The sequence below is a fragment of the Hemicordylus capensis genome, chromosome 1, assembly GCF_027244095.1.
Source record: "Hemicordylus capensis ecotype Gifberg chromosome 1, rHemCap1.1.pri, whole genome shotgun sequence".
In the NCBI taxonomy this organism is placed as follows: domain Eukaryota; kingdom Metazoa; phylum Chordata; class Lepidosauria; order Squamata; family Cordylidae; genus Hemicordylus; species Hemicordylus capensis.
The window spans coordinates 225,573,524-225,597,745 of NC_069657.1; the positions used below are offsets into that span (position 1 = coordinate 225,573,524).

Consider the following 24,222-nt stretch of genomic DNA (forward strand, 5'->3'; position numbering starts at 1 on the left):
GGACACCCGGGCACCAGTGCGGTGGAATGGATTTCTCTCTGTGCAAACAGTGGCCGACCGTGTTCGATCCCTCTGACGGCACAGAGGCTTCCTGACGTGCCTGAAAGGGGTCCCGGCCGGGAACTACAGCGTAGTCTCCACTAGGAAGTGGAGCCCGGTGGGATGGCGGGAGCCCAGGAATAGATATCCGTCTCCAGGTGACGACTGCAAGCAGTCTGGGAGATTTGAGTGGCTTGTGGACAATCCTGGAAAGAAATATAGGGGGGCGGGGAGAGACATGATTTCTGGGAAGGGCTTCCAATGGAGGGAAAAAGCCTGAATGCACCTGGGGCCGAAATGTGGAACTCGAAGAGGAGTGTTGATGGAGTTGATGTGTTTTAGAAAACCAAAGTAACTCCATTTTACTTAGAATACCTCACTCTAACTTAAAGTAACCCCAGCCCAGCTCAAGGACATGGCCTCACATGATCAACGCCATTATCTCTCTCCACTAAATTGTATCTAAAGAAACTGGGTTCTCACAGGACAGTTTAGAAAACAGGATGTAACCAAATAAGGGGTGATCACCAGATGAACAATGAATCATTCGCATGCGTACTAGATACTTAGTCCACCATTTTGTTGCCAAGTATACTATGTCTAGGGTGTCAACTTCATTCAGATTGTCTGTATAAATGTAAGATGCACCTATAACCAATTTGTATTTCAATGCAGAGCAATAGCCCATTGATTTACCTTGCTGGCTGCAGCAGCAAATAAAATTGCCTCTAATTGATCCCCACTGAGTCTGTTTGATTGGCAAAAAGGCGGACCCAGGGACGAACAGGTATTCACATCAGAGTGACTACTAGCCCAAGCCCTCAAGCACTGGGGGGGGTGGCGGGTCCGTGGGTGCGTTTCGTGTGTGGGTAGACTTTATTCCATGTGCTAATATTTCTGAAAACAAAATAACTATATTTCCCATTAATGCTCCCTTCCTAAATATAAACTTGATTTCTCTATATGTTCATGTGCTTCATATAGGTAGATGAGAATAAAGAAAAAGTACACTGTAGAAAGCTACCAGAGAGGGTCCAACAATGGGGGATGGCGAACTCTTTGTCTGGGGTGTTTGTCCTTCTTTTGGTGCTGCCAAAGCTTCCAAGTCAAGCAGAAAACCTGCTTGTCCCTCACTCTGAAGTGTTACTCCTGAAGACCCTGGCAACTTCATGTCAAACCCCCAGACTAGCAATCCTCCTACCTACATCACCACAAAACTGTTTCCAAGCATAGCACTCAGGTATGCATCATGACAGCCATTCACTTATATGGGAGAAAGGAAGAAGGCGTGCAGGGAACACTATTAGAGTGCAGGCTACATTCTTGGTGAGCTCAGCCACTGAGACTCAGGCCTGCTCCTATTTGCTGCTTAGCCCTACCCTGAGTGATTTTGCTTGATTGTGCTAAAGTGCGATGGGATGTGAAGTACTGCCAGTGATGCAGCTGCAAATTCAGAAGAGGCCATGCCCACCCCAACAGCCAGATAAGCTGAGTAGTCCTGCACATACCCCACTCCATTACACCCTGAAACTACCTTTTAATGTAGGTTAAATTATATATTTTTGTGTCTGTGCAAAATAAAGTCATTCTTTCTGTTCCTGATGACCTACAGATAACAACTTTTGCACGAACAATCCTACCACTTAAATTAGCTGAATGCACTATTCACACTGGAATATGCTCACTGAATGAGGTTTAAATATTTTTTCAAGAAATCTCAATCAGAAAACCATGTTAATAGAACACACAAATGCAGTGGAAAAAATAGATATACATACTGAATAAACAGTGTAATCAATCCATGTATTCATATATCACTATCATCTAAAAAGGCTGGTAAGAACGGCCATATGTTATTTACAGTTTCATAAAGTGACAAGTAATCATAGGATATCACAAGGTGTAGATACAGACATAAGACAGGAGAAATACATAATGTGCACAAAGGAGGAGCCAAGCTCCTATGTGGACCCAGAGGGTGTAGTTTCTGATATTTCTTTGATGGTTCCTTTGATATCTTTGATAGCAAACCTCATGGGTCACTGAAGAAATGAAGAGTTATGGTGCACTCATTCCAGATCCAGAAACTAGAGCAGTTGACTAAGATGGATATATTCCAAGTGCAAAACCTTAAGCAGCTGACTGAGGTGGATGTATTCAGATTTCCAGAATGCATAAGAGTAGTCCTTGAGAACTGCCTAGGTACCAGTTTTTTTCACCATTGCTTCCTCAGGAAGGACTATAAAAATAGAAGCACAACGCTGTCTGCTACAAATATAGATAAATAAAACACCATACCACAATATCTTTAGAATGCACGATAACATAGTGCCTAATTAATAGTAAATTCCATACTCCCATGTTATAAAACTAACTTATCTGAAGATAATACTTCAAGACTTTCCTCAAGATCAAAACCTTATTTTTACTGAATACTACTGCATAAACTTTCTTATATACAGCTGCCCATAAGGCTTTAACCAGCTAACTCTTAATATACACCAGGTGGAAGTATAACATACTAAATGAGGGAGCAATAAAGCTCTCAACACTGAATTCATTCGAGCAAATATTTAAAGGGAGATTGTTAAATGTTATTTTCTCAAACGTGTCATGGGCTGTTAAGCCATAATTCTACTCAGGGGACAACATATATGACCACAACCACTGTCAAATTCAGATGAACCAAAAGCCAAGATAGCAAAGATTTTTTAAAATTAAGAGCATCACATATCCATCATCCATTTCCAAAGTACAGTCATAGCACTGAATACAGAATACAATAGCTGACATGGATACCTACAAAGTGTCTTATAAAAAGCAAGACAAGTCCAGTTGAGTGTTTAAACCACCCATTCCCATTGATTTAAACTTATATATAGCAATAGCAATAGCACTTACATTTATATACCGCTCTATAGCTGGAGCTCTCTAAGCGGTTTACAAAGATTTTAGCATATTGCCCCCAACATTCTGGGTATATGAACTAGTATTTTTAAGCCCGTTAAAATAACGGGCGCTAGTTGCTGCTGCACCACCATGGAGACCACCCGCCCTCGCTGCGGCCGCGGCCGCCGGCTCCCCTTCCCAGCTTCGTCTGCCGGCTAGCCTCTGCTGTGGCCGTCGGCTCGTCTCCGCTGCCGCTGCGGCCGCTGGCTCGCCTCCGCCGACTTCCCCTCCTGGCCCCCTCCCGGTTCCCACATGTCGGCATTTGAGCTTCTTGCGGCCACTTCAGCGGCAGGGCCGGCCCCGCTGCTGCCGCCTCTGCCCTCCCCGATCCCCGCTTCTCCTTTTGCGCGGAGAGGCAACATGGCCGCCTGGTGCCTGCGGCCGTATCTTTCTCAGACGTTCTGGGCATGTGCTCCGCGCATGCCCAGAACGGCCAAGAAAGACACGGGCGCAGAGACAAGGGCGCACACCCAAGCCTTTTATTATAGAGGATTCTGCTTCTTTTTGTAATAGGATTTTCTGTGCATCATCCCTTTTAGATGGTTTAGATCTGTATTTAAACAGAATGCAGACTTTAAGATCTTCTGGGGAGTGGCCCTTATTCATGAAGTGAGGTCAAGGGAGCTGTTTTTCAGTCTAGATAAATGCTCCAGTATTCTGGTACACAAAGGTCTGGTACTCATACCAACATAAATAGCAGGGCTAGGACAATGAATTAGATATACAATATTCCTAGTACTGCAATTGCCAAAACATCCCAATGTAATGGTTCTGTCTATGGTGGGAATAAACACCTGCTTGTCACAAATCATAAGGCTACATATCCTACAATGACCACAGGGATAAGATCCATAAGGATCATCTCTGCAAAATTTTGTCCTGTCTACATCAGCTCTTATTAGAATATTACTTAAGTTTTTAGTATTACGAAAAGCTATGCGGGGTGGTGAATCACAACCTGGGATGTCTGCAACCAAGTGCCCATGACAGCGTATAATGTTCTTAATCTGGTATCCCAGAGTGGAGAACTCCAAGGACCAGGTAAGACGTCGTCTTTCAGATCTTTCAGAATAGGTAAATAGTATAGATCTATTCTTAGATCTAGCTTTCTGAATAGCTTTATGTAATATTCTATGTGGATATCCTCTGTGTTCAAATTGAGTCATCATGATATTAGCTTCCTTTTCGAATTCCATAGGATTTGTAGCAATACGTTTGATCCTAAGCAATTGGCTATATGGGATGCTGTCCTTCATTTGTCTGGGATGCCAGGAGGAATAGTGAAGGTAACTTCTCCTGTCAGTTGGTTTTTTATATACACCCAGAGAAAGAACCCCTACAGAGTTAGCTTGAACTTTTGTATCAAAAAAAGGTATTTCTTGTTGATGCCATTGTCCTGAAAATTGAATATGGGGATGAACAGTGTTCATCTATTGCAGAAAATCTTGAACATTATCAGGATTAGTGTATATTTAAAAAATGTCATCTATAAATCTCCAAAACTTAAAAATAAATGGGAAAATGGATTAAATAAAGAATTTAAATAATATTTCACTTCCAAATAATTCATAAACAAGATAGCAATGTCAGTGGCTGCTGGTGAACCCATGGCCACCCCTTTGATCTGCAAATAAAATTGCTGCCGAAATCTCAAATAATTATTTTCAAAAATTAAATCTACCAATTCTAAAAGAAAAAATGTGGGAGGGTGTTTAGTAGTAGGGGATTCCAAAATATCCTCAATAACAGCCCTGGCTTCATCCAGAGGAATGCATGTATAGAGTGATTTAACATCCAAAGTCATTAGGATAGAGTTAGGAGGAATAGAAATACCCTCCACCTTAGATATAAAATCCCCTGTATCCTTAATGTAAGTGGATGTTTTAACCACAAATGGTTTAAGAAAGTAATCAACAAATGTAGCCAAAGGGCTAAAGCAGAGGCTGATCCACTAATGATGGGTCTTCCTGGGGGTGGAATACCTTTATGAATTTTAGTTAGGACATATATAATAGGGATCCGAGGATATTTATTAAACAAAAAAGAAACTTCTCGGTTGGATATCATACCAAGAGCCATAGCTTCATCAATAACTATTCTAATAATCCGCATAATGTCATCAGTGGGGTCTTTAGGAATGGGTACATAGCTTTCTCTATCAGCTAATTGATTGTCTATTTCTTGGATATAATCGCATGCATTCATGATTACTAAGGTTTAAATATTTTTTCTGCATGTTAAGAAATTCTGAATATAATCATTATACTTTAACTGTGATTGTTCTCAACAGATTTTTAACAATCAGATAAATAATTCCAAAAATGACATAATGCCTAAGAGAAGATCTTTCTCAGATTTAAATTTTATAATATTAAAATTTACCATATATGGTAATTATTCAATAAAATCAATACTGTTTGAAGCTGAAACCCTACTAATTCCAAACTGTTATTTTACTTCCTTTTTGCAATCACATTAATAAAAAATTATATTACATTTATTTAATGTATTGAGCTTTTCTATACGTGTAATCTATGCAAAATGCCAGGACTCACTTATTAGTTGTGTATATTATGAAATGTATGATATTATGCAAACTTAAATACTTATATTGCCTTTGGATGGTCAACTCTTTCCTCCAGTGTGCCTGGGAAAAAGGTACAACAGGGCACCAGTTTTCACAGCACAACTGCGCTTCACAGTGTCTGGACAAGCAAGCAAGCATTTTTGTTAAGTGGGGAAATGAACTCTGCACAAGCTCAGAGTTAGACAGCCCAAGGTGCCAACATTATTTTGTGTGTAAGGGGACAACGTCCACATTTATCATTTTGGATCCTGACTGCTGATGACATACCTTCTTAAAGAGTATCTTGGTTTATTCTCATAGTATACCTATATCACGTACCAATTCAGACTGTATGTGGTGGCTCAAATGCTCTCCAGACAAACAAACCCAACCTTTGCACGTAGAAAACTAGCATGAATGGGTGCAGGAATTTTTGCAAGGTGACGGAGGAGCATTCAGTCCTGGTGGTACACATCAGACATAGGTTTACCACAGCGAGAACTGAGGTGTCTTTTCTGTAGACCTTTGGTAAATAGCTTCCTATTCCATCCTGTCTTCTTGAAAAGGATCTTTGCTTTTGAATTTGAAAACCTGCTGGGCGACGATCGCCGGACTCGATGATTGATGCCTGTGTATATATGTAGTATTTTCCCCACTCGCTCTTCCTCTCTGGTTTCGATTGCTTCTCCTGTTCGAAGAACAGAGGCGGAAGAGGCAGCTCCTCCTTTTGCTAGTCTCCTGCCCAGGAGAGGAGACAGGAAGTGGATGCGGAGAAGGAAGCGCGTCCGAATTTTCTAAGGTGCTTCTTTAGCCGAGCCTCCTTCCCCCCCCTCTTCTCCCCGGTTCCTGCTGCCGCGTGGAGGGGGGAAACGCAGCCTGCGAAGGAACAGGTAAAGGGGCAGGAGAAGGAAAGTATCTTATCTGGGGCTGCAATACAGAGAAGGCGGGAGACGTAAGAGGGGTAAGATGCAAACTGCTGACAATATCTTTCTCCAAGAGAAATGGATCTTGGGTCATTTGGGGTTGGAGTTCGGTTAGCTGGGCTGGGAGCGGTGTTAAGTTTGCAATTCTGCGTGCCCTTAATTTGTAAGCCCCACTGCACACAGAGGGGCTTAACTTCTCAGAACTGGGCTGTAAAGATACTCCGCTTACCATGAACCATTTCCTACTGTGCTTGTTAAAATGGCCTCTCTTACTTATTTTCTTGACCCTAGTAACAGTTGAGTGTAGGTATGCACTCGTAGACTGACTTAGGTTTCAAGTCCTTCCATTTGTGGTCCCTGGGGGGGTCGGAAGCTGCACACGTCTCCTACTTGCTCCGTTGGTAAGGTGTGAACAACAATACCCTACTGCACCGGTTTATTGTGAGGATAGGAAAAGCAAGGAGAGCAAAACGCTCTTGGGTCACCTGATCCTAAAATCATGAGCACCATCACAATTGCCTTTCTAGGACTGAAAGTGTTGAAGCAATTTCCGGTTAATTAACTGGCAGCAACTTCAAGTGGCTTTAAGAAACAAGGTTGGAGTTGTCTGTGCAGAGAGAAGTAATTCAAATGAGCATAAGATATCAAAACAGTGCTCTGTGACCCAGTCTTAGCAACAGAGTTGTAGTAAGTTTACCCCAAGCAAGAGGGAGGGGACTCCTGCTTGGAAAGAACTTGCTACAACTCTTGCTTTGTTGAGCAGTGCTTTTTTAAAAGTCTCATGACTAGATCTGACAGCACCACTTTATTGATTGCTTGGGGTAATATTGGCTGGAACAGCTACTTCTTAAAGATTGTTGGTCAGGACTGTGATAGGAGTTGTTCCCCAACCTTGCCAACCATCCCTATCTCTTGATGGGGATGATCTCTCACATACATACCCTGTGTGATGTGATGGACATATTTTCTCCTTTGAATAGCAGACTTTACCTGTGGGTGTTATTAAACTTGCAAGGACTTGTCCTGTATTACATTTTACTATTTGGTTGCTGTACCATGTTAGAACTTTGTATTTACTTCTAGTAGCTACAACCCCAGTTTCATCCTAATTTGTTAGGGTGTAACTATAGTGTGCCTCTACAGTTACTAAGGACAAGTGGCAGCTACCTCAGGATAACTTTAATATATTTCAGGGGAGAAAATGAACACCTTAATTTTATGACTAGTGTTCTGCTCCCACCAACAGAGAATTCATTCTTAAATGCTAAGTTTTTCTTACAATAATAATATTCATTTCTTCTTTTGAATGTACTCAGTAGTTGGCAGGTTGGATCAATTTTGATTTATTTTATTTGGTTTATATAGTTAAAAGTACAAGCATGATGTGCTGAGATCTCTAATTTCTTTTGGACTTTAAAAACAGGCAAACATACGTGCACACAACCACTCTCCCTTTCCCCTCAAAACAAAACACTTTCAGTCCCAATCAGGATAGTCAGTCATCTCAGTTTGACAGCTTAGAGCAATATTTACAGTGCTTGTATTGCTGGCCAGGACAATCACAAATCTCATTAAAGCTTACAGCCTTTATGTCTTTCATTATTAGTAAGCAGTTAATCACAGACTAATTCTGAATTTTAACAGGGTCTGGATTGCAACTTTACCTTCTGAAAGAAGACTGTGAGCCAGTGGCATTGTGATATTGGGGTGTGTGTGCGTGCGCACGCAGCAGGCAGGCATCAGAATTAATGCCTCGGCAATTATCTTAAATGGCTTGTCTAGTCAGGAGAAACATCTTTAAGCATCCTTAAAATATCATTTCTATTGAGAACAGTATCTTAATTAGGTAATCACTTAAGTCAGGCGATTAAATGGCAAAAACCTAATCAAGTTGACAGCCTTATTTATTAAAAATGTAATTGTATTATCAGGAAAGACAGATGGGCAAGTACTTTTGATCACATTATTTTAAAAATAGCTCTGGATTATTTGTGGAATTCCTGTGAGTACCTGGTTCTATCCCTTTACCTACAAAGGTGGATTTAAAATTGACTGTCTAATGTCTATGTACACAGTTGCTCTGAATAGTGATCAGATGCAAAAGGAAGGAAGGCTCCCATATTCTTGGTTGTATTAATCCTTGTATGATGAGCAGCATTTGTCCAAACTCACTTATCAACACAGCTATAAAGGGTACAGAGACCCTGTTCTTTATATGTGGTCATTGTGCTCATCTGCCTCAAATGCATTCGGGTGGGGGGATCTACTGTCTTACTGCCTCTAGACTAACCTGAGGTCATAGAGAAGAGGGTTGCAACTCACTGAGCTCCATCAGGTTTTATATACGCTAGGCCCCAAGTAAAGCAGAACTTGACAATATCCAGGCACTAGCTTGCCATGGTGCCTGGAAACTTATGTCTGGTGCCTGAACCAGGCAGTGGACCGCCATGACCAGAAGAAGTGAGCAAGCAAAGCAAAATGGGGGCAGGTTGCTCTTTGCTCCTCTTGGTTTTGTTGGGCCATCACCTGTCTCAGCCAGACAAGCATGACCAGAATGAGGAGAGAACAACCTGCCTCTGCCTTGCTTGCTCACTCTTCCTTCTGGTCAAATCAATTAAGGCAGGCAATGGATGGATGGATCCAGGAGGAGGAGTGAGCAAGCAAGGCGGGGAGTCCACCTTCCCTCCCCACATAGTTGAGGGCATCACTGGGGGAGAGCAGTGAAGCCCCGGCATAGAGTAGAGGACATTGCTGGCAGCAAGGGGTGAGTCTACCCCACTTCCATGGAGAGAGGACAGTCAATGGTTTTCCTCCCTCCACCCCTTCTCTCAATTCTTTCTCTCGCTTTCTACTCCCAAATTTCCAGTGGTGTTGACTGTGCCCTGTTAAATGACAGGGAGAGGAGAACCTCATTTTGGAACCTTTGTTTAGGTATTTAGTGGCTGCAAAGTATATGTGTGCTCTGCTTTTGCAAGGGGAGGTCCAGGCTTTCTCCCTAAACTAACTTTTTGGGCATGTCTTCTGGTCCCTCCTAACACTCCCAGATTGCCCCCACCCCCAGCAGTGGCTTGTGAAGGCATTATGCCTATCTACATTCTCAGCAATATAGTAATAAGAATATTTATGCTTGCCGGTACATGCTAATGTCTTTGGGGCAAGCTGTGAATGGAAATACAGTGCTGTTGGAAAAGAGGAGGTAATGATGCTTAAAATGATCAGAACTGCTGTTCTGTGGCATCTAGCTGAGTGCTCTGTGTTTGACACTAGCCCCCCTAGATGACCCATAGGCAGCTCACAAGCAACGGCTTGGTGGCTCTCCCTGTTAGTTCTGCAATATCCAGTCATTAGACTTGTTCCGCCTCTGAATATGGCAACTCTACTTCTGTTATGGCTAGTGGTTATCGATAAGCATGTGGATGAGTCTGAGGATTGTCTAATTGTTGTCTCTGGTTGTAGCCATTGTAGCACAGGGAATTAATTACATGTTAAGAAGTATCTCTTGTTCATCTTGAGCATGTTGCCAATTGTACAGAGCAAGGGAAAACAAGATAATCTGGTTGCTGTAAGAAGCAAAGAGTTGCGGGTATACAACAGCACAGACTGTTCAGCATTAATACATTTGTTATGCAAACTGATAGAATCCCTGGCTAGTTAAAGGTAGCAAGTGTTGGATGGGTGTCTATTGAATTGGATTACTTTGCCTTTAAATATGAAATGTGTGTGGTAAATGAACTTGGCCAGTCACTCTCTGGCTCCTTTGGAATTTGCCAAAGTGCACTTCACAGTTGAGGCTGTAATATACCCACACCAGTGTTGTCGCTAATTTTTTTCATCTGTGTGCAGAATGAGTTTGGTTCTGGGTGGCAGTTACTAAAGCAGTGTGTGCGCTCGTGCATTAGGAGTGGGACCTTCCTGATTCAGCCTGAGTGGGATTGAAAATCGAGCGGACATCAAAAAACATGCGAGTGCTTGCACACGCACATGCCTTAAAGGGAATACTGACCCACACCTGCCTTGTTCACACGATGGATGGTTGGTTCTATGTAGCAGAGCTTCGCCTCAATCGCTGAGAGAAATCTGTACAAGTTGTTTAGATGTGAGACAAAGGGGCTGGGGAAAGGATTATTAAAAGCTGTGCCAGACTATTTTTCACTATAGTATAGACTTTCTGAATGCTGAAGCAGAGGCCATTCAGTTAAGTTGATAGTTGTCATGGGTTGTCTCCACCTCTGAGGTTTGTAGTGGAAGCGAGGCAATCAGGACTATATCCATCCGTCCACCTTGGAGGCAGAAGGTATGTGCACTGAAATTGTTACTGACTTGAACTAGTGTGAGGGACATACCCATTTGATGCAATAAACTTCCTTGTAGCAGGGCCCAGTTTGCATAAACTAGTCATTGCTGACCCATTGTGTTTTTCCATAGCCACATGGCAACCTCTGCCCGCTTCTTCCATGCTAATGCAGGCTGGTAAATAGCCACTAGTCTACTCACAGTGATTAAGTATTGTTTCCAGGCAACAGGGTTGGGGACCAACAGAAAATGTGAAGAGAGTTGGTTCTTCTTTCCTTTTAGGCTGCTGATGGGCCATAGATGTCCTTGATGAGGATTGATGCTTAATTTAAAAAATAAAAATGTTTTTGATGATTTTAATTGGGTTAAATTTTTTTTAATAAAAAAGAACCTAGGTCAAAGATATTATCATGAATGTTAATCATAACTTCCAATTATATTCTATAAACATTTTAACAGCAGTATATGGGGGTGAGAAATAACCTACATGTTCAATCGTATTCTGCAGGTGGTGTAGACACAGCATACACACAGTCAAGCCCTTGCCCTTCTAAAAGTGCAAAATTAGGCCTATCCACACATTATGTTCAGCAGTCGTACGAGTCTACAGTGTAAACAGGTAAAGTCATTCACATGTTGGGTTGAATGCAGGTACAGCAGTAAAATTCCTATCTGTACTATGGTTCACTTTTAAAATGAACCTAGGTATAGTCATTCACTCAAACGTGTACAGACATCTGTAAACCCGTACAACATAATGTTTGAATCTGGCCAAAGAAGGCCAATGAATAAATAGAGGAGTGGGGGATAAAGTAGATCTGAGCGAGGAGTCTGGATATGAATGCAATGGGTGGGGAAGGGAATAGAAAGTGAACAAGACCTATTCATGCAGTCCCGAGGAAACATTTTCCGAGTGTATCCTTCATTGTAGGAGGGAACCACCTATCATGGCAGCAGGTTGTAAAAGAGACCCCCATTTGGGAATATTTTAATGAAGCTCCTATACCTGTGGGTAAGAAAGGCATGTGTGCAAAATGCAAACAGTGCAACAACAAAATGCAAGACCTGGTTACCCAAATGAAAAAGCATTATGAACAGTGTTCTCTCTATTTCTTTTCTAATCTGCGTGCAGAATGAGTTCTGTTCTGGGCGGCAGTATCAAGGCAGTGTGTGCATACACATATTCAAAATGGGGCCTTCCTGATTCAGCCTGAGCAGAATCTAAAATTTACTGAGCGGACATCAAAAAACCTGTGAACATGCACACGCCTTAGGGGGAACATTGATTATGAGATGTGTGCACCTGTTATAGTGTGTACTTCTGAAAATGAAAGATATATTATCCCTGAATATGTATTAAGGTTATATTAGAAAACAAGAATGTACTTTTAAATCATCATCTTCTAGTAAAATTGAATCTTCCTGGCTAGTGATTTAAATTGAGTCCTTCTGTGACGTGATATATATCATGATTTAAATAGAATTGATTTAAATAAAATCAATTCTTCTTGTATATTAAAAGGTGAGCTAGTATTGTGATCTTTTAACATATGTACATTTTTTTCACAAGGTTTCTTGATTTGGTTTTTAAAGGTGGCGTACTTTGACTGGAATTGGCTAGATGTCTTACTAAGAGTGTGACTGCATGTTTAAAAAAAGAAAAGAGGAGAGGGGCTGTTGCCAAAAATGGTTGCCCTGTGTCAAGCTCCTTCCCCTCAACACCCCCACCCCCCGCAATAATCTGTAGTACAAATTGCCATGTGTCCTGTTATACTGTGTATTTCTCCACTTCCATTAGCAGCAACCAGTGATGGGAAGGGAAATATACAGTACTAGCTGATCTGGTACAGAGCATCTGCGCCCCTAGTTCGCCGCCACTTTTTTACCTGCCCACCCTGCCGCATTCTTCCCCGCCCACCCCCTGCTCTCCATCTTCCTTCTCCACCTGCCGGCAGTCTGTTTTCCCATCTGCCCCCTGCCCTCCGTCTTCCTGTTTCCCTGCCCGTCCACCGGCCGTCTGTCTCCCTGTCCGCTGTCTCCACCCGCCACCATTTTCTTGGGCCGACTGGCACCATTCGCTGCCTTTTTTTGCCTGCTGCCCGCCGCCACCATTTTCTTTCCCCTACCCATCCCGTGGCTATCCAGCAGCTCTCCAAACTCTCATGAGAGCTGCCATGCATGGGATTAGCCACGGGTATGCCTTAGAGAAATATATGTAAAGAAGATGATGGGGTAAGTTGTACTACATGTTTGGGAGGTGGGAAGATCTTGATGTAGGTTGCAAGTTGATGGCAGCAGCTCTGTGTCTTCTTGCAATGGGCAAATCTGACCTTAGTGGGATATGTGTGCTGGTGTTAGTTTTTGGTACCATTGCACATGTGTTTAGGATTAGGTATTTGAATGGTTCACTGAGGTATTATTTCCTGGACTTGCTTTGGCAGGCATATGCTGCCTCTCAAATGTTAGGTTTGGTGATTTGATGAGGCTGTATTCTTTCCAGAATGATTATGAAAGAACCCGGTACTTGTGTGTTGGGAAACATTATCAAGTATACATGTTTCCTCCATGTATACATTTGATGGAGTTTTTTTCCAGCTAAGGTTTAGTAGCCTACTAATGCATGAGTCACTGCTGATTTATCTCTTCTGCCTTGTCATGCTTGGAGCAACAAAAACAACTGACTAGATATTTTACCAAAACAGTAGCTGTGAACATATCCTTAGAACTCCTCATGCGATGCGTAACAGGTGTGGAAATGTGTTGCTCCACACTTGTGTTGCAGATGGCTGTATTCTCAGCTAGACTTGATGGTAGCTTCAAGTTTATTAGACCCATGTTAAAAAGAAGTACGATAAAACTCCAAATAGTACCATTTAAAATAAACACAAATAGTGCAAATGCCAAGGGGTTGTAGTCTCCCAGCGATGCCTTCCGGGATTACATAAGAGCAGCCCTGCTGGATCAGGCCCAAGGCCTATCTAGTCCAGCATCCTGTCTCACACACTGGCCCACCAGATGCCTCTAGGGAGCGCACAGGCAAGAGGTATGTGTCTGCCCTCTCTCCTGCTGTTGTTCCCCTGCAACTGGTGGATGCAGGGGCCATCCAAGTAGGAGTGGAACCACTGAAATACATGCCCTCAACATCCAACTCAAGTAGCCTATCCAGAGAGTTACCATGGTTAATTATAAACTGGTGCAAGGTCTAGGAGAATTAGCACTCCTCGCCCCCTGCCACATCCTTCTCTTGGCATATGTCATCCATCAGTGTGACCAAGGCTGTTGCTGTGGCAAAACCAGGCCTGCAACCAGATTGAAATGGATCCAGAGATTATTGGTTTCATCCAAGAGTGACCGGAGTTAATTGATAATCTTGGTCCACATATTACATTGTTATGGGAATGTGCAACCAGGGATAGTCAAGGCTTATAGAAGAAACCAAGTGAGGACTTGTACAAAGTTTATGTACTCTCAAGTGCTCTCCCTTCCACCCCTGCAGTCTTTCCTATCTCTCCCCGCCCCCCCCCGCCTTTTCAGTGATAGTGGCAGGTGAGGGGTTCAGGTCAGAGGATCCTGGGAGTCTGTTGGAGCATCCTTAGCGCTCCTAGGATGCAGAATGCTAGTTTGTCCTACATTTGATGATTACAAAGTGGACTTTTCAATGTGGTGGTGTTTGTTTCTCAAATGGTTTGCTAGATGGACAAATTTTATTTCCTTATTGTTGTGAGATCTGTTTATCATCTCAATCAGCCAGTTCTCCTATTTCCTTTTTCACTTAAAGGGACACTTTGATTTCCCCCCAAAATTAATAATTCTCTTTGGCTCTGCAGTTTTTCTAAGTTCATTTAAAATGGTGGTTTTATTTAGAAAGCTCATGGGCTGGTTTTCTGTGTTAAAATTCAAAACTTAAAATAAAGTAGTTTAATAAAAGCAACCACCGATTTAAACAGCATTCAAACGATAGTTAAAATAGCACTAAAATTGTTTCTGGAAAGACTGGGGAAACACAAAGGTCTTCCCTTGGTGTTGAAAACACTACAATGAGGGTGCCAGGTGTGCCTCTCTGGGGGAAGCATTGTACAAGCTAGGTACCATAATGGAGGAGACGGTCTCCCCAGCTGCCCCTTGCCTCCACTCCAAATGGAGGGGAACTTGGAGAGGAGCCTCCAGACAGGAACTTGGTACATGGATAGGATCATGAAAAATCCATGTTCTCCGTTTTTGAATTCACTTGTGTACAGTGGTGCCTCTTAATTTTTTTCATCTCTGTGCGGAATGAGTTTTGTTCTGGGTGGCAGTATCAAGGCAGTGTGTATGCACTTGCATTCAGAGTGGGGCCTTCCTGATTCAACCTGAGCGGGATCTAAATTGAACTGAACGGACATCCAAAAACTTGTGAGCACGTGCACGTGCACACGCCTTAGAAGGAACAGTGCTTGTGTATGCTGCATTGTGCCTTACATTGGGTTCCATACTTGTTTCAGTTGGCTATCTGCTTTTTCCAAACTGTAGCCATATCAGCTGACATATAATAATTCCAAGGGCAAGTGGATTGCCTTGAGGGTAAGTGCAAGTGTAGTTGGTTCTGTCTTCATCCTGTGTAATCTTTGTCCCTGTACAAAATCTCCTAATGAAAATTGAACTCATGGACTGCAGTTGTACCTGCTTATCAGTAAACACTCTTATAGATTTTTTTTTTTAATGTTACAAAGTAACATAAGCAAATGACTTCCCCTCTGGGAATTTGCAATTAAAATTCAAGAGCTGAAGTGAAGGAAAAAGGATGTTGAGTGGCTGGGGTGATGAGATGAATGTTCAAATACAGTTACTTATACTGGGCTTAAATTTGTCATAATGTCTCTTAATGGAGACCCTTCGGATATTTACCTGTTGAATTTGCATGACTGCACAAGGTGTAATCCCGGGGGGGGGGCACAAAGAGAGGGTTGAGATTGGATATGAAAACCCCACTTTTATGTACCTGCCCAAGTAGATATTGATGCTTACAAGCTGAACTGAGGTAAGAGGGGTTGAGTCACTCGCCTCCATGCCTAGTAGGGTGTTTATGAAGATGAAAACATCATTCTGAGTTCCTTGGGATAAGGGTGGATGTCATTGTAAGTAGTATTTTGCATTACTAGAGTGCCTGGCATTTTCCCAGTCTTGCCTGCGAACTCCATGCTTTAAACCAGAAAAAATGGAAACAAGAGGTGGGAGCAAGGAAGTTTAGGGCACGCAGCGGGCATCACCAGCAGATGCAATGCCCAGTTGATGGGATTCCTGATGTGTCCTTCCATGGTGTGATACACTGAAGCAGTGTAACTTGCTCCTTTTCGGACCAGTGCAGTATCATGTAACACAGAATCTGTTCCCTGTTGATAGTAGTAGGAAAGGCAATGCTTCACTTTACACATGTCTCCAATTGATAAATCAGATATCCCTGTCCTTTTTCATGCCCTGGCTTGAAAGAGTTTCTGAAATCTGGATGGTAGCCTATGTATTGCATGAACAGACTGTTTAAATGTGTGTCTTCAATTTCCCCAGGATCCATGAGATGGCCACAGATGACAAGGCATCTCCGACACTGGACTCTGCAAATGACCTGCCCTTTTCTCCTGGTAGTCCCTCTCATCTTACACACTTCAAACCTTTGACTCCTGACCAGGATGAACCTCCTTTTAAATCTGCCTACAGTTCTTTTGTAAATCTTTTTCGTTTCAATAAAGGTAAGTGGCAATTCTGTTTCATGCGAGTACTTTTAAATTTTTTTCTTTAAGCTTTTGGATTCCTGGAGCCTAAGGGTATTCCACATTAGCTGTGTTAGGACTAGTGCAAATTCATTTATTCATTTATTTGCATTTAATATCCCGCTCTTCCTCCAAGGAGCCCAGAGTGGTGTACTACATACTTAGGTTTCTCCTCACAACAACCCTGTGAAGTAGGTTAGGCTGAGAGAGAAGTGACTGGCCCAGAGTCACCCAGCAAGTCTTATGGCTGAATGGGGATTTGAACTCTGGTCTCCCTGGTCCTAGTCCAGCACTCTAACCACTACACCATGCTGGCTGGGGAATTTAGTGGAAAGTACTGCCACAGTGAGGCTGCATGTCATGGAAGAGTTAGGAATGTTACAAGTTAAGGTGCATAGAATCCCCTATAAGTCTGTGGAGGTGGTTACACTCATTCTCCCCGCAGACAATCTCCTCTCCTTCCCTAGGTGGGCGGATTGCTTGCCCGGATGAGTGGCGGCTCCCTCTACAGCTCTGGGGGTCGGGGTGCCAGGATGCACTGCCATGTGTCGCCCCACCCTCTGGAGCTCTGCCAATGCACCGCGTGAGTGCATGATGCATTATGAGAATCCCGCCTCCCCTTCCCAACAGTGTTCCCTCTAAGGCATGTGCACATGCCTGTGCTCACAAGTTTTTTGCTGTCCGCTCAGTTAATTTTAGACTGCTCCCTGAGTGTGCCAGTCGCAGCTGCTTCACGCAAGCAAACGGGGTTAAGGGAGCACTTGCTGAGGGAGTATTCGGCCAAGCTGAATACTCTGCACAGCCCACTGCTACTGTATGGAGATGAGAGTGCTGTGTATTGCCCAGTGCCAGGGGCTCCTGCACTCACTGCTTTCCTCCTAGAGCTCTTAAGAGAGGGCTCTGTCTCTCTTAGAGGGCCCTCCCAGCACTGAGAAAAGCACGGTACAATGCAGAGGTCAGCACAGTGGGAAATGCCTCTCATAGTGAAGGTTTGCCAAAGTGGCCTCTGCTTATGTAGCATCTTCTGCCAAGAGGGCAGAGAGGGATCTTTGATTTCTTACTAAAAACTATTATCTTTAGCAGCAGAAGATATAATCCTCCTGCCCAGTATGTCGGCTCGCACAAATGTATGGCGCTAGAATAATTTCGGCCTCTTCATTTCCTTGTTCTGTGGGTTTATTTACAAATGCAAGCAACTTGAATAAGTTCTGTGTTCTTGGGTTTATTGACAGATGTAAAGTACTTGGGTTAGCAAACCTGAGGAATTTTTAATCTGTTACCACTTTTCAACAACAACAAAATCTTTAAGTGGTTTACATAGCAAAAGATTCAAGAAAATATGAACATAATTTAAAAACAGATTTTAATGTCTTTCTCTTTCCTTTATTATGGCACTTCAACTCCTTGTAAGCTGCCTTGTGAGGTCTTTGTGCCTAAGAGGTAGAAGTCCCTTAACTAAACTGGTTCCCTATCCTCAAAGAGGTCACAATCTTTCTTTCTTTTAACAGCCAGCCAGCCAGCCACTGGAGAGAGACTGTGCTGGGCTAAATAAGGCCAGTTGCTACCATCTTGCCAAACACAAGAGAGCCATCACTTGAAAAGGAGCCTCTTTGCTCAGTTAGGGGGGGTAATACATCTTGCCCCATTTTGCCTTTGTCCTCTTGGCTAAGTTATTGAGAGAGTGTATGCTAACTCTTTCTGCAAGTTGGGGACTGCCAACCAGCCGAGTTTCCTGTAGTACCCCAGTTAGAGCTCTCTCTCTCTCTCACACTCATTAAATAAGAACTCTAATGCCTTTCAATTCAATTGGTGACACTCTCTGTGTGTGCAGGTTGAATTTAGTCTTAGCGGTAAAGCTAGAGTAACAAGAAACTCATCCTAACCTAGTTTACCAAGTGACCTGCAGGATTTCTGGGGTAAGGATTCCAGAGAGAGCTTGCCAGACGATACAAGGCAAAGCTTGCTGGCAAAAGAGGGAGCAGCCTACTCACATGCTTATGCATGCCAACATTAGTTGTTGCAAGTTTTCCGGGCTGTGCATTATGCTAGTGCAGGGATCTGGGCCCAGAGCAGATGTCCATTTCATATCAAGCAGAAATCTGGGTAAGGAGTGCTAAGCTCCGACCTTCTCCAATCAAGCAACTCCTTTCCTATCATGAAGGCAGCTTGTTAATTTCATAGAAAAGTGAATACCTGGAGGAATGGGTGGGATTGGGACTGCACCTGGCCACTCCTCTCCCTCCCCACACTTGAGGTTCCTTTTGCACAGGGACTCCAAAGGGGATACCAATAGGACTTTGAGCATAAGGCAAATAGGATTGGTAGGAATAATCCCAGTCTCCTCCCCATCCTGATTTAATCCTACACTTAGTGAACATCTGCATAGGGCTCAGGTTGCCACAACATGTGATTTGCTTTGGTGGGCCACAGGTTGCCCACTTAAGCGTTTATCTTTTCATATCCGACCTACACCAAAGGACAGCAAGATTTCAGGCAGTGGTGGTCATTTTTGTCCAGGGCTTGAGAAAGGCGCATACTAACGGGAGAATGTGGTAGCAAAGCTACTTGGGTTTGTAGAATGCTTTGCAGTGTCTTATAGAGCGACCTTGGCAATGACAGTCTGCATTAGGAGTGGAGAAGGGAATCCCCAGTCCACACAGATGTCTGTGTTGCATACTTGGGAAGAAGGGATTTGGCACACCACCGCCCAGTCTAGTCAATAGAAATGCAACTCTAGGATGAGACAATACAGAAATGGGGGTGTTTCCTAGCAATTAACCACTTTTTTGCTGTCCAAAGACCCATGACTTGCCTGTGGCGGTTTTTCTACAAGACAGTCTCCTTGAGCTAGGAGGCATTGAAGCAATGGACTTGTGTCTCGCTTCATAGTTGGACTACAGTCCCAATGGAACTTTGCCTATAAACCCAGGCTTACATCGAATTCCAGTGCCTATAACCTCTGTTCTTGCCTAAGGAGTTGGGCTCAGCAAGTGTGTTGAAGCTGTTGTCCAAAGCAAGTACTTTATAGCAGGCTAGAATGCTTTTTGAGGTGTGCTTGTGTGTGTGTGCTCTAGAGGTATGTTCTGAAACTGAGAGACTGGCCTCCCAAAGAAGGTACTGGCAGCTGATATGGGACCACGGACTCCTCCCTCATGACTTCAGATTCAATTTCTGTGGAAATCTTAATTGCGTGAGGAAGCAGTGTGCCAACTTACCACCCTCAGTTGATGCATTGCATTCAGTTGTAAGATCCCCTCTCTTGCAACCTGGGCTTATTTCTGGTGGTGATAGTTGGGGGTAGGGGTAAGGGAGTCTCTTCTCTTCCCCTTGACATGTTTTTTGCTTCCTTGGTTCACTTTTAGGAACCCTAAAGCATTTTGGGTCTTGATCTGATTCTCTGAGCTTGTAATCTATGATTAGGCATTTGGGAGTAAAAGCACAGTATTCAGTTGGACTTAATCTCCGAGTAAACATGCAGAGGATCAGGCTGCCAAACAATTTGTTCCTTAAATCTAAGGCTTTCACTATGACAGAGTAGGGGGAACCTTGTTCTAGGGAAATCTGATTATGAGGAATTTGGTGCATTTCGTTGCAAGATATAAGCCCTGGGGTATGGTCTGAAGCTATAAGCTATCAAAAACCTCCTGAAGCTCAACAGATCTGGGTTGGATCAGTGACTAAATGAAGCAAAACACACATACCACTTTGAGCTTCAGAATGGAGGAAACATTCATTCATTCATTCATTCATTCGATGTACCACCCTTCCAAAGGTGGCTCAGGGCAGTTTATATTTAGCCCCCCCCCCCCCAAAAAAAACCCCAAGTAAAATCAATTAACAATTAAAATAAAAAAAAACAATTTAAAAGCAGATTAAAACTAGAAACCTCAATTAAAACTAGATAACACTAAAACTAAATATTAAAAGCCAGGCTAAAAAGATAGGTCTTTATAGCTCTCCGGAAGACCTCCAGAGAAGACAATCCTCTTAAATCCAAATGAAAAATAAAAATAAAAAATATCTATAGAAATAAACCTTTAATAAAAGCTGCATTGTGTGTGTTTGTGTGCATACGTGCATGCGTACACGCACATATTTACATTTGCACATGGCTAAGTAATGTACCTTAAGGTATTACACCAGACTGGTAAGCTGAATTGCACTGCAGAAGTTGCTGTGTGTCATGTTGAAAGACTCTCTTGGTGAATGTCAGGCCTTGACAAATTTTATTTGGATCTCCATGCCAGCCCAATAATTTAGAAACTAGACTCCGTCTTCAATCTTCAGGGACTACCTGATATTTATTCCACTCTTTATTTGTGGCTCACCCATTATGGTTCCTCAGCAGTGTTCTCTCTAATTTGTTTTCATCTGTGAACAGAATGAGTTTTGTTCTGAGTGGCACTATCAAGGCAGTGTGTGCACATGTGCATTCAGAATGGGGCCTTCCTGATTCAACCTGAGCGAGATCTAAAATTGAGTGGACATCAAGAAAACCCGTAAGCGCACGCACATGCACACTCCTTAGAGGGAACACTGTTCATCAATTAACTTTTAAATATATTTATACCTTCAACTTTACAGGCAGTACACTGAGAGAAGTGTTGCCCATACATCTGCATTCAGCCCAGCCTTGCTGCTTTGATTCTTTTTCTAAGAAATAACTTTGCCCAGAAAAGCTAGAGGTAGAGGGAGAAGGGGATGGGGGAATTATGTCTCACAAATGTGAGGAATTATTGGTAAGAATTCTGGACAACATAAGAAAACAAAAGACAAAGAAATCCCCTGTCTGTCTCAAATCCCTTTTAATTCCTAAGTGAATTCTTGAATGGGTAGGGGTAACCGCAAAGCAAATCAGAGTGGGCCTCCCCTCCACCTAGTTACTTGAATGAATGAATAAGAACCACCCATCTACAAATGGTGCTTGGAAGGCGAACTGTTTTCCACCCCTTTGTGGCTAGTCAAGCTAATACAGGTCCATGTAAGAATGGCCAGGCATTCCTCTGAGATAAGAAGGATATGCGGCACTGGGGACAAGAAAAATTTCTTTCCCAAGGCAGTGCAGCAGCGTCTCCCTTCCCCACTCCTTTCCCCCACTTACTATAGCATCTTTCTCTCTGCCAGAGCACTATGCTTTAGGTACTAGTGGTGCCTGAAACCTGCGGTGCTGGGGCTGTGGAAGAGAAGAGGTAAAATAGCAGGGAGGCAGGGAGGCCCAGCAGAAAGGTAGGAGAGGGTTGCCCTTGACTCAGGTTGATGGTTACTATACTGGCAGTATAGAGCCTGGAGAATGACTGGCTTGCACCCTCTGCCTGAGGAAGGGGAGAACAAGGAGTGTTGGTGTCAAAACCTCATGTACCTTAGCCTGATCTCACTCAGGTGTGCTTTGGCCAATGGGGAGCAGCAGTCATTGCCTCCGTGCTCTGCCTTCCCATATCCTAAACAGCCTCAGCACCTGCCTTCCCATCCCAGTCTCTATGGTGCTGATGCCTACCTGAGCCAAATGATGAATGTCTTCAAGCAGAAGGAGGAGAGAACTACCTGTTTCTCCCTTGCTTACCAAGTCCTCCTTGTATCTGACAACTGCCTGGCTCGGGTATCATGACGATGAGCTGGCACCTAGGATTTGTATGTATCTGCTGCATGTGTTCCATCCTAGAACTCAAGACAGCATGTATGCGGTTCCCAAGAAGTCACTTATTCATGCACTGATGATCTAGACCTGCTTAGCTTCAGCAAGGCGACAGCTTTATGTGTCCTCAGACTATGCCCTGGCACTCCTGGTTTAGCAACTGATATTCTGATTATACACAGATTCAAGTATTCACTCAAAACATGGTTGTTCAGACCTTTATTTGTACTGCTGGCCTCCATGTAATTGAGATACTATGTAATTGAGGCACTATGACCCAGTTCAGATGTAACACAGTGTATATGCCAGCTTCAGAACTGGTTTATTTTGAACTCTGGCTAGAATAAGCCATTATTACCCTATTTGGACATAATGTCTAAGCCCGGATCAGAAATAATAACCTTCCTTGCCACTTGTGTGTGCCCAAGGCCAGGGGCTGTTGTGCAAAACCAGGATTCATTCTGACTCTGTGTTGCATCTGAACTGGGCCATAGCATCTCAATTACATAGTCAGGATGTCCTTGAGCAGCTTAATGAGGAGTAGCAGCACACTTTGGCCCATACACTATGTGCTTGCTGTTAATGAAACTGCTCTGGAGTGTTGGCTAGGCACCCCTGACTAACAACTGGGTTTGTCTGGGGAATCAGCAAGTCTAGATTTATTCATTATAGAATAAATTTGTGCAAATCTTTGGTCTTGGAAATGACTGGCAGAGTTGAAGTCAAATACAATCAGGTATTTTGGGAAGGGCGGTATAACCTCCCTGAGCCAATTTTGGAAGGGCAGTATATAAATCAAATCAATCAATCAAATAATTTAGGGTTTTAGGGGCACAGAGAGGAAATCTTGACTAGCAAGCAACACAGTATTAACTAACAAACCTAACCAGACTAATAATATCAAAAATACTTAACTGAAGCTCATGAAGAGGCGTTTTAGCTTGAGATCCAAATTAAATCCACTTAAAGTGGACCAAGGAAACCGTCTTAGAGAACAGCTTTAGGCTTTAAGAGAGTGGGGGCGGGGAGCAAGAGATACCAGAGCAGAGATTAGTATACCTAATACCTTCCGGTGGTGTGTTTGGACACTTGTTGCTTGGTCAGTACTGAGGGACCTCCCTGCCACCCCCCACCCCCAACCCCGGGGCAAGCAGGGAGGTGGGATACAAGAGCAGACACCTGTGTACTACTCGCAGGTGAATCCAGAGAAAGAGACACACTGCTTGGCAGTCCTGGTGACAGAATTAGGCAATGTTTTGCTCTGGGACAAGATGTTGATGACACCTTTCTGCTGAAAAGGGTGACATCTGTAATGGACAAAATCATACATTTTGTCTTATTCAATCTTCGTTGGGTGTGCTCTAACAGCACAATTAAGTGAATAGGTTTGAGAAACCTGTGTGGGTCAGAGTGAATGGGCACGTTAAAGCTTATTTTGTAGTTCAGGAAGACCTGGGTGTGATTGGAATGTTTTCACGAGTACTCTTTCTAAGCTTCAAGCCAGCCAGTAATGCTTCTGTTAGAGAGGAGCCTGTCGTACTTTATATACCTTTTCCTGTAACGGTGATAACAAAGGCTAATCCGCTGTGCAGACATAGAGGGGAGTTCTTTGGCCATTCCTGTTAGAAGAATAGGTGTCTACTTCGGCTTCTTCAGAGAGGAGAGCACAAGGAATAGTCCTCTTTGAGTTGTGGGTTAGGCTTGACCTGGAGTGACCTTTCCCCATGCTGCCTGCTAAGTGACTTCCCCCTTGAGTTGTTGTTGTTTGTTATTATTTAACATATTTTTATACCGCCCAAAACTTACGTCTCTGGGTGGTTTACAACAAAAACAGAAAAGTTAAAACATTAGTTAAAAAGTGAGTTAGCTCTTATAAGCAAATGGTGAGCCCACGATCCCGTGAGTTCAGAGTATCCATAATGGAAACTACAAGCCGGTAGTTTCAAATCATGTACAGGGGTGCTACTGGGAGCCCCCAAGCAGGCTATCTTTGTAACATTGCAGCCTCTGCCCATCTGACTATTTATGCTTGTGTGTCACCTGCAGAATGAAAGAGGCCTAGTTTTCTCTAGGGGC

The 24,222-nt window shown here is 43.2% G+C and overlaps 1 protein-coding gene across 6 annotated transcripts in view; it reads left to right on the plus strand.

Moving 5' to 3' along the window:
- The first annotated feature begins 6,238 nt into the window (after positions 1-6,238).
- Positions 6,239-24,222, plus strand: part of PIKFYVE (phosphoinositide kinase, FYVE-type zinc finger containing) — a 121,726-nt gene continuing 103,742 nt past the window's right edge. For 4 of the 6 annotated variants that reach the window (XR_008312919.1, XM_053282803.1, XM_053282806.1 and 1 more), the window contains exons 1-2: positions 6,239-6,444; positions 16,312-16,493. Coding sequence is in view for 5 of the 6 variants with exons in the window: in XM_053282803.1 (XP_053138778.1) it covers positions 16,322-16,493 (172 nt within the window). In the remaining variant the exon portion in view is untranslated. Of the gene's footprint in view, positions 6,516-16,302; positions 16,494-24,222 lie in introns of all 6 variants that reach the window. The other 2 variants (XM_053282805.1, XM_053282804.1) reach the window with 2 other exon arrangements.